Source organism: Sander lucioperca, chromosome 5, assembly GCF_008315115.2.
Source record: "Sander lucioperca isolate FBNREF2018 chromosome 5, SLUC_FBN_1.2, whole genome shotgun sequence".
Classification (NCBI taxonomy): Eukaryota; Metazoa; Chordata; class Actinopteri; order Perciformes; family Percidae; genus Sander; species Sander lucioperca.
Window position 1 is genome coordinate 43027389 of NC_050177.1, and position 13382 is coordinate 43040770.

General features: G+C 39.5%; 2 protein-coding genes across 3 annotated transcripts; one reads left to right on the forward strand and one right to left on the reverse strand.

Moving 5' to 3' along the window:
* Positions 1–2831: 2831 nt before the first annotated feature.
* On the reverse strand, positions 2832–8424 carry LOC116038957 (ubiquitin carboxyl-terminal hydrolase 37-like). The gene is made up of 16 exons (XM_031283686.2): positions 8308–8424; positions 8058–8116; positions 6914–6998; positions 6764–6798; positions 6496–6604; positions 6299–6357; positions 5808–6029; positions 5369–5503; positions 5101–5224; positions 4855–5006; positions 4589–4688; positions 4355–4431; positions 4004–4112; positions 3857–3917; positions 3426–3583; positions 2832–3316 (listed from the first exon to the last, which is right to left on the reverse strand). Exons 1-16 carry the CDS (start codon positions 8326–8328, stop codon positions 3311–3313), a joined length of 1512 nt encoding a protein of 503 aa, XP_031139546.1. The 5' UTR covers positions 8329–8424; the 3' UTR covers positions 2832–3310.
* A 1244-nt stretch (positions 8425–9668) lies between these two features.
* On the forward strand, positions 9669–13135 carry si:ch1073-228b5.2 (uncharacterized protein LOC100331141 homolog). Of its 2 annotated transcripts, XR_004897312.1 has the most exons (7): positions 9669–9764; positions 10253–10443; positions 10845–10925; positions 11288–11427; positions 11615–11777; positions 12599–12947; positions 12986–13135. XR_004897312.1 is itself a non-coding variant. In XM_031283704.2 (6 exons), the coding sequence occupies exons 1-6, from the start codon at positions 9684–9686 to the stop codon at positions 12771–12773; spliced, it is 831 nt and encodes a 276-aa protein (XP_031139564.1). In that variant the 5' UTR covers positions 9669–9683; the 3' UTR covers positions 12774–13135. The 2 variants fall into 2 exon arrangements, 1 of the variants encoding a protein (XP_031139564.1); XM_031283704.2 differs by having other exon boundaries at positions 12599–13135.
* Positions 13136–13382: the final 247 nt, after the last annotated feature.

Sequence of the window (13382 nt, forward strand, 5' to 3'; positions counted from 1 at the left end):
CTTGCTGCGCTTGGCTTTTCTCTAACTCATGCCACATCTAGATTACAATCTGCCCATTATAATGCCCATATAACATTCTTATAAGCGACGTCCGTATAACGGATATCTCTGTATAACCTCAAACTTGTTCTGAATGCTGATAAGAATGAAAAAAAAAACGTGTTTTATTCTCAAGAACTCATCATTATTTTTATCTATCCATACACATAATGGTACTGAAATTGACGTTGTTCAATCTTATAAATGTCTGAGAATTTGGTGAGTTTGCAGTTGGCAAGTAATCTGATGAAAAATAGTTTCTTATATCAGAATCAGGCATTTTCTTCTCTTGCGGACAGGAAAACCATTGTGCAATTGTGTGAAAAATTGTAAAACTAATACTTTTTTGTATTTGCTTTAGCATGCCTTTTGAATGTGGATGTAACCCTTATCCCCCAATAACAATTCACAAAAAGTATTTAACCCTTCCAAAGCTTTGGGCAGGGTTTGCACAGACAATGTATATTTTTAATGTTCACTAAGAAAGGATGGGAAAGCCATGTTTGATGGCATGCCACTATTCTTGACTTTTGAACAATGCTATTGGTGATGTTTAAGGTGATAAAGCTACTGCATTAAAGCTTTTTTTGCTTATGTCAACATTTAAGAGACAATATTTTCTGTTTATTGCACAGAATAGCCATTTGTTGAACTCAAACTTCAAGCTACTGGTTAGCTTTTCCATTAAGTAAAAATTAACAATTCATGAATATAAACAAACATGGGGATTTGAATACAGTGCATCAACCCACATCTAAACCATATGAGCAAAATCCCATCAACAACACAGTACGGTGAATTTCAAAGAGAAATGCTTTTGATCTGAACACATGAATATTCTTAGGGGTTGATATAAAAAACATTGTCATCTCAACCTGATTAAGACCTAACTTTTGTTTTAGGTGTTTCCAAACAGAGTTCAAACGGATCAGAATCGATGATCATCAATCTCAATGTAGGTAGGAGTTGAGACACATAAACACCCACAAACAAAAATATACTTTAACAGAAACATACACACAGCACCATCAGGACAATACAAACATCTATCTGTCAGTGCTTTTAAAGCATTAAAATTCTGTTCCAGTAAGCAATCCATCTATTCCGCCATCCATTCCCCAATCAATGCATTCATTCACTCTGCCAATCATTCTTTACTTCATTTGTCCATGTGTTCATTCAACCAACCCTTCAGTAATGTGATTTGCTAAGGCTTCACAGACCACGCAGACATTGACTCTCTCACTGTCTTTTCTCCCATCTTTTCATCCCTTTGTCAATCCCTCCAACTAATACCATGTATTTACCATACGCACCTTTGATATTTAAAACATTCTTCAAATAGTATAGTAAATAGTTATCCTTAAGTAATACAAATCTTGATTGTACAATAAAACATTTATATTTTTCCCACAGTATGTTGCGTATGTTGGACTACACACTGGAAACAGATTCAGAGTTTGAACCACTGAACATACCTGATCACTACTATTATATGAACACCTCTGTTTGCCTGATCTGCTTTGGCTTTTTTTCTTCGCCAATCCGCTGCAAACACACAGAAGAAGCACAAGCCATGATCTCATTTGTTAATTGTTTACGCCAGCAGGTGTGAGCCGTCTGTCATATATCACACTCATTGTGTGTGTGTGTGTGTGTGTGTGTGTGTGTGTGTGTGTGTGTGTGTGTGTGTGTGTGTGTGTGTGTCTGTGTGTCTGTGTAATAGTGACAGAAGCAGAGTAGGTGTGGTGTTTTAATACTTGTTTTTCAGTGACACATCTGTCATAAGAGCGGCGTTCCAAGACATCTTCTCTCCCTGTGGTATTAAAGAGGAAAACCAGACAATGATTGGAGGAAAATTGAATCAACATTGGCCAAGCGATGTAATACAATGTGCTGCAGGCTGAAGCTGTGGGCTGCCACCTTGAGGTGATTGATTTAGTTTGTGCATTATATTTTTTTCACCAATCAAAAGTAAGTGTTCTTTCAGTAGTGATGTCACATGCTTTTCTTCTGGCAATCTACAACAGATTCAGATTTTTTTTTTAAACCAATGCTTTATTGTCATGTATGCAAAGGGAACTTCAACTTCATTGCCCTATACAATCCTGCTGTCCTCCCTGATTGCTATCCCTAGACAATAGTTCAAAGTATAAAAAATAGGTAAAACAGGAGAATACGATGGTTGGTTAATTAACAACTGCTGAGCTGTTGTGTAACAATTTTCTTTTGCTGTATTTTACGTGTGTTTTTTTACTTCATTGATTGATACATATTGCCATTGCATGTCAAACACAACAAAATTTGGTTTGGCAGCAATCCACTCCACTTAGCTGTATGTAAACATTTTAAGATATAGTCATAATCACATACATACATGGCACACACAATTATAAAAAAATAAAATATTTAAGTTTCCCTTTTCCCTTTCACCAGAAGTAAGTCATAATTATTTCTAGATAAAAAACATGGCAAAGGTGTAGGTCTATTATGCTAATTGTTAAAGGGGATATTAAATATGTTTTGCAGATTATGTTTACTATAATCGTCTTGTGACTTTGCAAATACTTTTAATAAACATGTTTTCTCATCATGTTGATGCTGCTGGCTAATTTCTGATTTAAGCTGTGTAACAGATCCTCTGCAGAACTCTACCAACATCAAACATTATTCTGATCTGTATTTTCCATTCTGTGATGGACATGACTTAACCCAGTGAATAAACTGGTTATTTCAACCAAAAAGATTCAAAATGAGGCTGAGATAAATGAAAAAGTACAGAAAAATTAAGCTTTGATTAAAATATTTTATTTATTTACTATTTGTTATTTACAATGCAGTCTTTTCCCAGAGAGAAAGCCAGACTGACCAACTCATCTCCATGTCATAATGGTACATATCACATGCAGTTTGACATTGATGTATGTGGGAGATGAGTTCTGATTTGGCAAAAGACAGAGGCGATAGTGGCGAGGAAAAACTCCCTTTAAAGGCAGAAACCTCGGGAGGGACCAGGCTCTCTGGGGGAAACCCTTCCTCCTGAGGGCTGGGGGAACCTACTCCTGCTCCAGGAGACAGGGTGAGCTGGTTGTTTATCCCAAACCTCTTACATTACCTGCTGCAACACAACAACAGGGAGGGAATTAATAGGCGTGTCAGTGAAGTCTACTCATCTAGGATCCTGACAGTTCAAGTGTTTGTTTAAGTGATGTCTTTGTTGGTTTGGTCCAGGGAGTACGTCATCAGTAGGTCCCACCATTGCCAGACCGGCCTACATCTAAGAACAGACACACATATGTTAGTGGTGCTTTGTGTGTGGGGAAACATGAACATTTTCTGATGTGTGTTTGACTTCAGCGCAGGGTGTCACAGTGTTGTCCTTTTACCGATCTTTGGTAGAAAACGATGTAGGCTGTTTGTTGATCCCGCTTACAAACGGCAGCACCAGTTGTCTTGGCAACCTTGGCATCATTATAGTGGAGCCATTGGTCATCTGCGACATACAGCTCCTGCCCTGGGTGCACGCCCTCGCTGATGTAGTGTCCTAACAGGAGAGGAATCACTGTTACATCAAGTGTCTAAGCATGAAGTGCAACTTATGAAAGGTTATTAAAAGAAAAAAGAACTCAAGCAAATTGGAAATGATTTTGCAGAAAATCAGCAGAAGAAAATTAGGTAATTGAAAGAGCGCCAGTCAATATTAAGTATTTCAGTAGTTCTGCCTCTGATAGACACATATCTATCTGTTACATGTCTGAGAACCTAATAGAGGACTACAGAAGGTGACAGTCGAACCTTCAATGTGTAAATATCTTACCATTGTTCCCGTCATAGCCTAAATGGCTGATGACACTAACCAGGTTGTACAAGCCATCAGCCTGATAAGACACACAGATAACAATAGTTAGCTTCACACAGTCCACATATGTACTCTCTGTGTGTCCCAGGTGTGTGGTTGTTTTACCTGGCTGGTAGTCACCATCAGCACCTTGAAAAGGACTACGGGGTCATGCAGCTTCACCACCTGTAGCGGCGGAGTGAACCTGAACCTCTTCAGGTGTATAATCAGGAATCTGTAGACAGGAAAGAAAGCCCGTGAGAGGTCATTAATGCAGGCATGGTGGATTAATGGATTATCGATCATAAGCATACTGCGGATTAATTAATAGAAACCACACGCTGCCACACATCTAGGGATAAAAACATAAAAAAAAAAATGTACAGCAGACATCTGAAAATTGTCGGTTCAGATATAAAGTAAATATGATTTGTATAAAGGCCCTTCAGTGTTTGTGATGGATGTGATGTCACTCACCTGGGCAGGGTTAGAAAGGTGGATCGCTGGACTGATGTGTTGCAGCCACACTTACAATTATATTTCAACTCTGTCTCCTGCAGTAACAACATGATGTCAGTTATGTATTCCGTAACACAGCAACAAAACACCCATAAAAACGGCAGCAGTGTGAAATGATTGATTTTTCTTTGTTCCATGAGGCTTCATATCAGTCAGTGTTGATGTGAATGAGTGAGACCACCAGGTTCTTACCATCTGGTATTCCTTGAGCATCTGCTGCACTGAACCTCCAGGAACCAGATCCAGAGAGAGGTTGGTGAACTCCTCCTCTCTGATGGATTGAGCACCACACCTGCACATTAAAAGGACAATGCACATCAAAATGAGAAAGAGAAAACATTTTTATTGGATTTGGGTGAACTGGCCCATTAAAGATATTCCAAAAATTCATAATAACAGAGTAAATCTGTGGACAACTCAGGGAATGTTTGGTCTGCAACTACTGTATGTGGTTTTACCTTTTGCATGTCCTGGTGTTTTGCATTTTGAACACCAGGTTTCTGTCCACAGGGCAGCTATAGCTTCTCCCCATGAAGGCTGCAACCTTCTGCAATGGTGAAGCCAGACTCCTCATCTGATTTAAGAACGCTGTTAAAAACTCATGGGCATCCTGAACATACAGACACACAGATTTGATTTGATGCACGGACGAGAAAAAATCAGCAGGCGGCGAAACATTTAACGGTAAGAACCAGCTGACTCACTTTCTGGTAGTTGTCTGCAAATTGAGGAGCCTGAACAGAGAGGACCTTCTTGAACGTATTGAGGGCCCAGAGTTTGTATTGACCATCTTCGGAGCCGTGACATCTTACAATGTTTACAAAAAGTCTAGAGAGGGGGAAGTAAAATGGTCATTGTCCTTTAGGTGGTCTCCAGGTTTGTTGAGAAACTTGAGAATAATGTTTTCAGTCAGGAAGCAGCATTTGTGTGTGTGTGTGTGTGTGTGTGTGTGTGTGTGTGTGTCTGCTGTACCTTATCAGCTCAGTCTCAACAGGGATATGATTCCACAAATGCTCGTGGCTGTAGATATCAGTGATGAACTCTGTGAGTGTGATTAGGCTCTGGAGGCTGGAGTTCATATAGCAGGTCTGGAATTGGTTGGGAAACCTGGCACACGCACACAACAAGACTCATCACACATCAACATCACGATCTTCGCTGACAAACTACAAACTGTGGCTCATTTCACTAAAACGGTAACTGTATTTTAAGTGGTGTATTTATGTTCTGCATGGAGGTAAAAAAAAATTAAAGCTGCAACATAATCTTGTATTTCTAAAAACAAATAAGCTGTTGCAGGTCATTATAAGGTAAATTAACACTTTACGTATTTTGTGAAAAATATTTAAAATATATCAACTTTTCTGTTTCTTGTCTCTATGTGAGAGTATGTGTGTGCAGATTTACTCACCCAAGCCGGGAGGCCTCGTGAACCTTGAGGCTCTGTGGATTGACGGCACCCTGTCTCTGGCAAATGACCTTGTCTACTGCGTCTTCGAGTAAGGAGGAAAAAACAGCCTGCTTAGGCACTGTGGCAGCTGCTTTCCTGTTCTCTTCGTTGGCTTTGTCCAATGCGGCCTCCTCTTCATCGCTGAGCCCTTTAAACTCCACCACTTGGTCATTTTGGATAGAACTGAAACATGGAGGGAGAAACAGGCTGTCATTCTGTATTTCATGTATTTTTTCTACTGATTTGATAATCTAATTGTATCCACTATATGTGGGTCAACATGGTAAACAACAGCAAAACCAAACCAAACGTGAGTACATGTCCAGCAGAGATAATACTGATTCTCATCAAAAGTAATTTCCTGTTAACAGGGGATGTGATGTAACACACTGTGAACAGTAGTGTGAGTGTGAAAACAGATCAATACTGTCAACGCATAAGATACTGGTTACCTGCTGTTATGTTTCTGCTCAGCTTCATCGTCAGTTCCTGCAGCCACCCGACGTCTTCTCTGTTAAAGGACAGAAAACTCCAGTGGTTCAATATTACAGCAGCAAGATGAACTAGAATTAACACTTTAGAAGACGTCAAGTTCAAACTAGTAAATATCTGCTTAATGTGAAGCCCTGCAACCTTATGTGAAACATACCCTGCAGCAGTTAAACAGTCCCCAGCAAGATGTCTTCTTCTTTGTCCTCTGGTTGTCCTCCTCAGGTGGCAGTGCCGTGGTGGTTGCTGGACCACCTGAGAAGATGACTCTGCAGACAAACACACACACACACAGCTGGTTATTCTACTGTTGACTTGAGATTGGAGTGTGGAGAAATCACCTAAAGGGAGGAATCCCTCTGTCATCTGCATTGTTATACCAACATTACCAGGATAAAGACTTGAGTTGACAATGAGGATTTCCTTACCTCTTCACAGTCATTGACAGACTTTTAACTTTGCTCTGTAGAGTAAAAACAAAAGCAATGTCTATGTCAAGCATCTTTTGTGTCCAAAAACCCATTTTACTAAATTCTCAAATCTTGGCGTAAAACGCTGTTACTTCCTGTGAAACTTACCAGGGGTCGACAGAACAGTCTGTACCACCTCCCGTCGCAGTTCTCCGCAGAGGTCTTGGAGGCAGGCGCTTCTGAGATGGTGACTCTGGTGATGCACAGAAACACATATTCTATTATACACCCAAAATCAATCATTTAGGGGCATTAAAAACTCTGTCACAGTTGTCACAGACTTCAACCATGGCTCTAAACCAGGGGTCGCCAACCTTTTTGAAACTGAGAACTACTTCATGGGTACTGAGTCATACGAAGGGCTACCAGTTTGATACACTCTTCTAAAATAACAAATTTTCTCAGTTTGCCTTTAGTTATATATTATTATTAATGATTAATGATAGTCATCTATGTGAAGACACTGATCACGTTAATGATTTCTCATTATCAATAATTATCAACAATGACTTAACAAGGTGGGAAACAGATAATGTCAATATTCAATTTTCATTTTTAGAACAGGCCTGAGGGCTACTCATGTGGTCCTTGGGGGCTACCTGGTGCCCGCGGGCACCGTGTTGGTGACCCCTGCTCTAAACAAATCAAGAAACATTGTTATGAGACCATTATATATACTCCAGAAGCTAAAAGAACCAACATGTTTCCCAACACTATTCTCTTTCACACTTACACTAAACATAAGATACGGTATTCAGTTGTACATGCTTTTAAGAACAATTGGCAAAAGGTAACTTGAAGTGTGGCAAGTGTGCCCATTAGCCTACATAATCATCAGATTAATCAATAGCGAGAGTTAATATTGATGATTAAGTCTTCAAAAACAAATGACTAGTCATAGTGCATTGTCTCTGAGGTCACTGACTTTTACAATGACACATTTACATATTTTCTTTTTAAAGTAAACTGATGAGAAAACAGAAAAACTTGTATGATGTCATAAACAGTCCTATAATAAAAAAGTGAATCTTTTAATTTTTTGTTGACACTGTAACAGAGGAGCTGATTGACCTCTGTGGATTATATTATGGTGTAAGATGTTTCTTATATTTTTGCTCCTCCACATATATAAAATTAGTGGAAAATATCAAGAAAACACCTTACTGTACTGTGCAACACAGCACTTCAACATCATACAGGTGTTTTTATTTTCCCAGTCATTAACTACTGTATTCAAAAGCAACTTTCTTACCTCCCATTGGAGCGCTGTCTATTATCTCCCTCAACTTTTTCAGGAGCGATTTGATTTTTCTGTCAAGGAAAAAAGGAAAACTAAATATATATAGTATATATAAATTAACACGGAAAAATAATGTGTCTTCTTTGCTGACATGAACAGGCATAACAGACAACTACAAGTCAGCAAAGCCAGAGAGATGCCAAAGATTTAGATGAACAAGGTCTAAAACACTACACAAACTTTGTACATCTGAGAAACAAACCTTTGGTTGACAGTTGAACATTGTTGCAAATTTTTCAGTAGGTAAAATGTGAGTGAACTGTTGGTCAACTTAAGTCCTAAGTGAGTGTAAGTTTCTATTTCCAACTTGATCCAACTTGATCTGCTTCAGGAGCAGAACATGACTTGATGACATGATGTTCTAGAATGAGGTGCTTTATGACACACAGGCACTGAGTTCCATCAAATATGTCTAATAGAACACAGACAATTACACATTAAAAACATACAATAGAATGACTGCTACCAAAACAGTCTTGTTTGCCTCAAACTACTGTAATAAAGGTCTTGAACAGTAAAACAAGCTTTATCTGAAAAAAAGAAAGTCAGCCTATAGTGCAGACATTTTAAATCTATGCTCATTTGGGTATATTTGTCTTTGTTAGCTCCTCTGAAAATGTCCCTACCCCACATGTACCCTGTGATATAACATTTATTATATTTTTCAGCATAAACTCAGTCTAACTTGTTTGCTTTTTTTGTCAATTTCACACAGTGTAAAGCTTCCAGGAAGCCAAAACACAATAAAAATGACACACAGCTTTAAAAATATACAAATAATGGAATAATATGTATTAGGCCTACTCAAAACATTACTATAAAGCAGTTCGAAATTGAAAAAAAGGCTTGAAAGGTACAGGAGCTGTCAAATAAATACAATAGGTGATCAGGGAGGAAAAATACAAGTGCAAGAAGTAAGGAACATAGATAGACAGAGAATAGCAGAAGTTTGACATACCTTTGTAGACTCTGAGTCAAACTTCTTTTTTAGGGATCTTTTCTGCTCAGATTTTAGATCAGGTCTGTCTGACTTTTCATACCAGGGAGTAAAAATCATTGGACATTATGTAATTTATTGTAAGTGCAGTCAGTCAGTCCGCTTGCAGCGTATGCTCAAATCCTTATATTTCCTATATATTCCATATTGGGGATTGCAACAGACAAGACAAGGTCTAGCACTTGTTGGGCACTTATTCACCTTAACTGTGTAGGCATACAGACTTTCTAAACTGCGTTATAAACACTTTATTACTGATGACACAAACCTCTACAGATGCACGTGTTTACTTGTTGATTCAGTTATTTGTACAGGTGTGACAATAAGGCTGCTTTTGTACAGGGTCAAGACACACACAAATAATTTGTGTATTTTCGTTCTCTTTATACATCCATGGTTGAACCAGTAATGTTTCAAACGCATGCCCATGCAGCCATCCTGTCTTCTTATTCGTGACTCATTGGTGTGCATCTTTAGGCAGAGGCATAGACTGTAAATATCAACAGTTTACGGGCAGAGGTCAAGTCAGGTTAATCTGGCCAGTATCAGAGACGTGCATAGAGTGACACTTAGCGGTTAATATGATGAACAAATGCGGAGGTGCAACGTTTGTCCCTTACGACTTTCTGTTGAACGCTGCCTCAATGTCGGCCCCCTTCATGGTAAGTTGCCCTTTACATTTTGAATTAAAACAGTTACCAGTTACTATTGTACTTGCTCGTTTTAAATATATATAGCCGTGTTTACAGTCTGTTTATATAACGTTAGGCTGAATGCGTGTGCTATTGTCCGTTGCTAGAGGGCCGTAACTTACCGATACTACATGCTGCATGTAGCTGTTAGCTAAAGTTTAACTATAACCCTGTGTAAGTCATCCTTTTAAAGCTTCTTTTAAGATTGCCATGTAATCTTTGTGTGTGACATCAGGGCATGAATACTTTTATAGACTCATGTCTTCTTTTTTTTTTAAATACCTTTATTACAGTTTTCATATACAGTACAGTAAAAGTTACAGTAGGCTACATGTTATATACTTTTTTTTTAACACAACCATTTGCAAGCCAGTACATAATGTAAAAACACTATAATAAAGTGCGTCAAGTGCGTAAAATCGTGTCCTTCCTCTCAATCTCTCTGTATCTCTGTACAGTCTCTACAAAGATGTTGCCAGCGGTCGGCTCTCCTCATCGTTGCCCGACGACAGTGGAGCTCCAGCTCAGTGTCTTCCCCTCCCCTGCACACCAGGCTCCTCCTCTTCCTCACCCAGCGTTTCTATGATGTAGAGATGCTCCTGAGCTGGGGGTCTCAGCTAAGAAGGAGGGGGATTCAGAAAAAAAATGTGTAAGAAACCTTTTGGCTGGCTTGAACCTAGAGATGCATCCATACCAGTGCTGCTGCTGGTATCTGTTGCTGGGTAGACTCCAGTTGAAACAGTAATGAGATGGAAAGCTGCAGTTCTCAGGTTTAAACCTATTGTCGAGAACCTGATGAATTCACACATTTCTCTGCATTATAGCTCAGTTAAAAAACAATGCACTAAAACAAAAAGGCACCACAATTGAAGTTGAGCACACCACACAACTGTATAGATATTTTTGATTTCAAGAACTCAATGTACCTTGCATTAGTAAAAAAAAAAAATAATAATAATGAAAGGAATTAGTATTGGTGTCATAACCCTACACTTGAAATAATGGCCTATGATTAACCCATTACTAACTTTTTCCTACTGTCTTTCACAGTTACTATGGCTACACTCAGAAGTTGTATGGGTCAGACATAGCAGCAGCATATTATATCTTGAGTCTGAAGGGAGGATTTAGGTAAGTGCCTTGTCTCTGCATTGTTTGTCAAATGGATACACAGTTGAGTTTAAAATCTTGTTTTTAAGTTTTTTTTTTTTTACTGCTCATGTCAGGCTTCAGGCAGTACTTGTAAATATGGGGTTAGCTGATCACACAATTGATTTAAGATTACAACTCGTCATGTCGTTGCCACTGTTTTCTGAACCTGTTGTTTTGGGGTTTGGCATTGTGATATCTGTTTTTCTAATAATACAGAAAAACGTTTGGAGTTTTTGCTTTAAAAAAAATAATAATTAGTTAATTACTAAAACAGTTGCAGTAGAAATAATGCAGTCTCAAGTGATCCAGGTTTCATGTGATCATCTGTGTTGTGACCTCAGGTATGTTGGCCAGCCAGAGTGGTTCCGTGCAAACCAGAGGGGCAAATTCAATTGGGATTTCTTGAAACACAAAGACACACCTCTAGAGGAAGTAAACATGAGCTACACAGTCATCAACTACACAGGGCTGGGGAACCTGGGTAATGAGCTCCAACTCAGCCTTGTTTTTTTAATTTCAGTTTCTTTCTTTCATACTTACAAAATCACTTTTCTTCTATTGTAATTGTAACCTAATATTATCTCTGTCAGGCACATACACTGTTAATTAATTTCAATTATATTTAGCATGCAAGTTCAGTGTTTTTGATCTGCTTTGTCCTTCCTCAGAGGGACAGAAATCCCTGCGAACTTTGTCATTACGAGGATGTCCTGAGGTGGATGACTGGTTCCTGGCCAGGCTCCATATATTCCAGGACTCTCTGGAGGAACTGGACATCTCTCACTGTCCACGCATCACTACAGCTGGCCTGGCTGCACTCAGGAATCTCAAGTAAGTATTCAAACACTTACAACATAGCCTCAGGGGGGTTTTACACTTACCTTGTTTGGTCCGGACTTTTGGACTTTTCAGTTTGATCCAAACCAAAATTACAGCTGTGAAACCACCCCCGAACCACGGTCCGGACCAAACAGCCAATATTTGGTCAGACCAAAAGAGGTAGTCACGGTCTGGATCAAGCTGAACCATGGTCCGGTTCGTTACTAGTGTTATAAGACCGGGAAAGCTCCTTTGAGGAATAGTTCAGTGCTTAGAGTGTACGTGAGAGAGAGTGACGGTGAATGCGCTCAGAGCAGACAGCTGTCGGCTATTGGAGCAGAGAATACATCAGCAGTTTATTTGTTAAGTGGTAGTAAATGTACACTGTAGGTTTCAGTTTGTCTCTGAATAAATGCTGTAGCTTCTCAAAAAGTAAAGTTCACGTGTCTTGCTTCTCAACAAAACAAAAAGAGCCACGGCAGCACAGGGAGAGCAGTAGTCAGTAGGAAAAACTTAGACACAGAGAGAGGACACGAGAGGACAGGGGAGCCCGTCCACAAACCAGTCATCAATTACAACTGTCAGGAGACGCAGCTCACGTATGTGATGACGACGGGACGTAGTTTTGTCACGTATAGTTCTTAAGTGCGCTTGCATAACTGCAGTGTGAAACAAAAAATTACCGGATCAAATGCAAAAACAATAACCTTGGTCTGGACCTTGGTTCGGACTTTCAGGTGTGAAAGCCCCCTTAGTTGTTATTACCAAGAGACTACTGTTGTATTCAATTTCTCCCTTTTTGTGTTGCCCTTTTTGTGTTGTGTGTGTTGCAGGGGACTGCGGCGTCTGGACGTGTCGTCCCTCCCTGGGATTTCAAGTCCTGGGTTGGTCGTTATCCTGCTGGAGGAGATGTTACCGCAGTGCCAGATCACCGCTACTGGCTATGACCATAGCCTGAGGCAGGAGAAAGGAGAGAGAATGGAGGAGCACATGGAAGGGCAGAGGTAGGGGCTCAGAGGAATCAAGGGACTCAGTAGAAAATGAGAAAGTCCTCTGAGATGGCTCTGCTGTCAGTTCATTGTAGTCTGACGGAAAGGGTCGCTGACGGAGCAAAGAGACCAGTATGAACCACTGGTCGCATCCAGTGAAAAAGAAAAGAAACAAAAACATGTACTAACTCAAGTTTGTTTTATAATTTGGCAGCGTCATCTATCTGCAAGTTAAGGATGTAAATCTAAATGTGTGCAAAATCATGTCTGTCTCAAGCCAATTGCACTGTCTGCATGTTAATTATAACATGCAGGTTTTATTTGCTGAAATGTAAATATGATTGTAAATGTACTGAATAAAGACTGTATTGTCCAATATCATGATTAGACTCTCCACTTCACATACCTTTACCTTGGAATTCATGAGTCATGTTTGACAATGAAAATCACATGGCTACACATCTTAGTGTGTCTGTATGTAGTTCTAATGTTCACTGTGGAAGCTTATGTGAGGAAACTAAAGCCCATAATCCAGTATGTGCCTTGTACCTCAGCAGTGTCAGACCCTACAGTAAGAATGGGAGACAAGAGTGAACGGGGATGAAAAATGCACTGCTACTTTTGTAGG

What these genes read in the sequence shown, in the direction of transcription:
- si:ch1073-228b5.2 (XM_031283704.2), top strand. Translation starts at nt 9,684, where the DNA reads ATGATGAACAAATGCGGAGGTGCAACGTTTGTCCCTTACGACTTTCTG. An exon ending in CAATGTCGGCCCCCTTCATG is followed by an intron (nt 9,765 to 10,252) that starts GTAAGTTGCCCT and finishes ATCTCTGTACAG; the next exon opens with TCTCTACAAAGATGTTGCCA. An exon ending in GGGATTCAGAAAAAAAATGT is followed by an intron (nt 10,444 to 10,844) that starts GTAAGAAACCTT and finishes TGTCTTTCACAG; the next exon opens with TTACTATGGCTACACTCAGA.
- LOC116038957 (XM_031283686.2), bottom strand. Translation starts at nt 8,328, where the DNA reads ATGTTCAACTGTCAACCAAAG. An exon ending in CTGTCAATGACTGTGAAGAG is followed by an intron (nt 6,605 to 6,763) that starts GTAAGGAAATCC and finishes GTTTGTCTGCAG; the next exon opens with AGTCATCTTCTCAGGTGGTC. An exon ending in TTGCAGACAACTACCAGAAA is followed by an intron (nt 5,007 to 5,100) that starts GTGAGTCAGCTG and finishes CTGTATGTTCAG; the next exon opens with GATGCCCATGAGTTTTTAAC.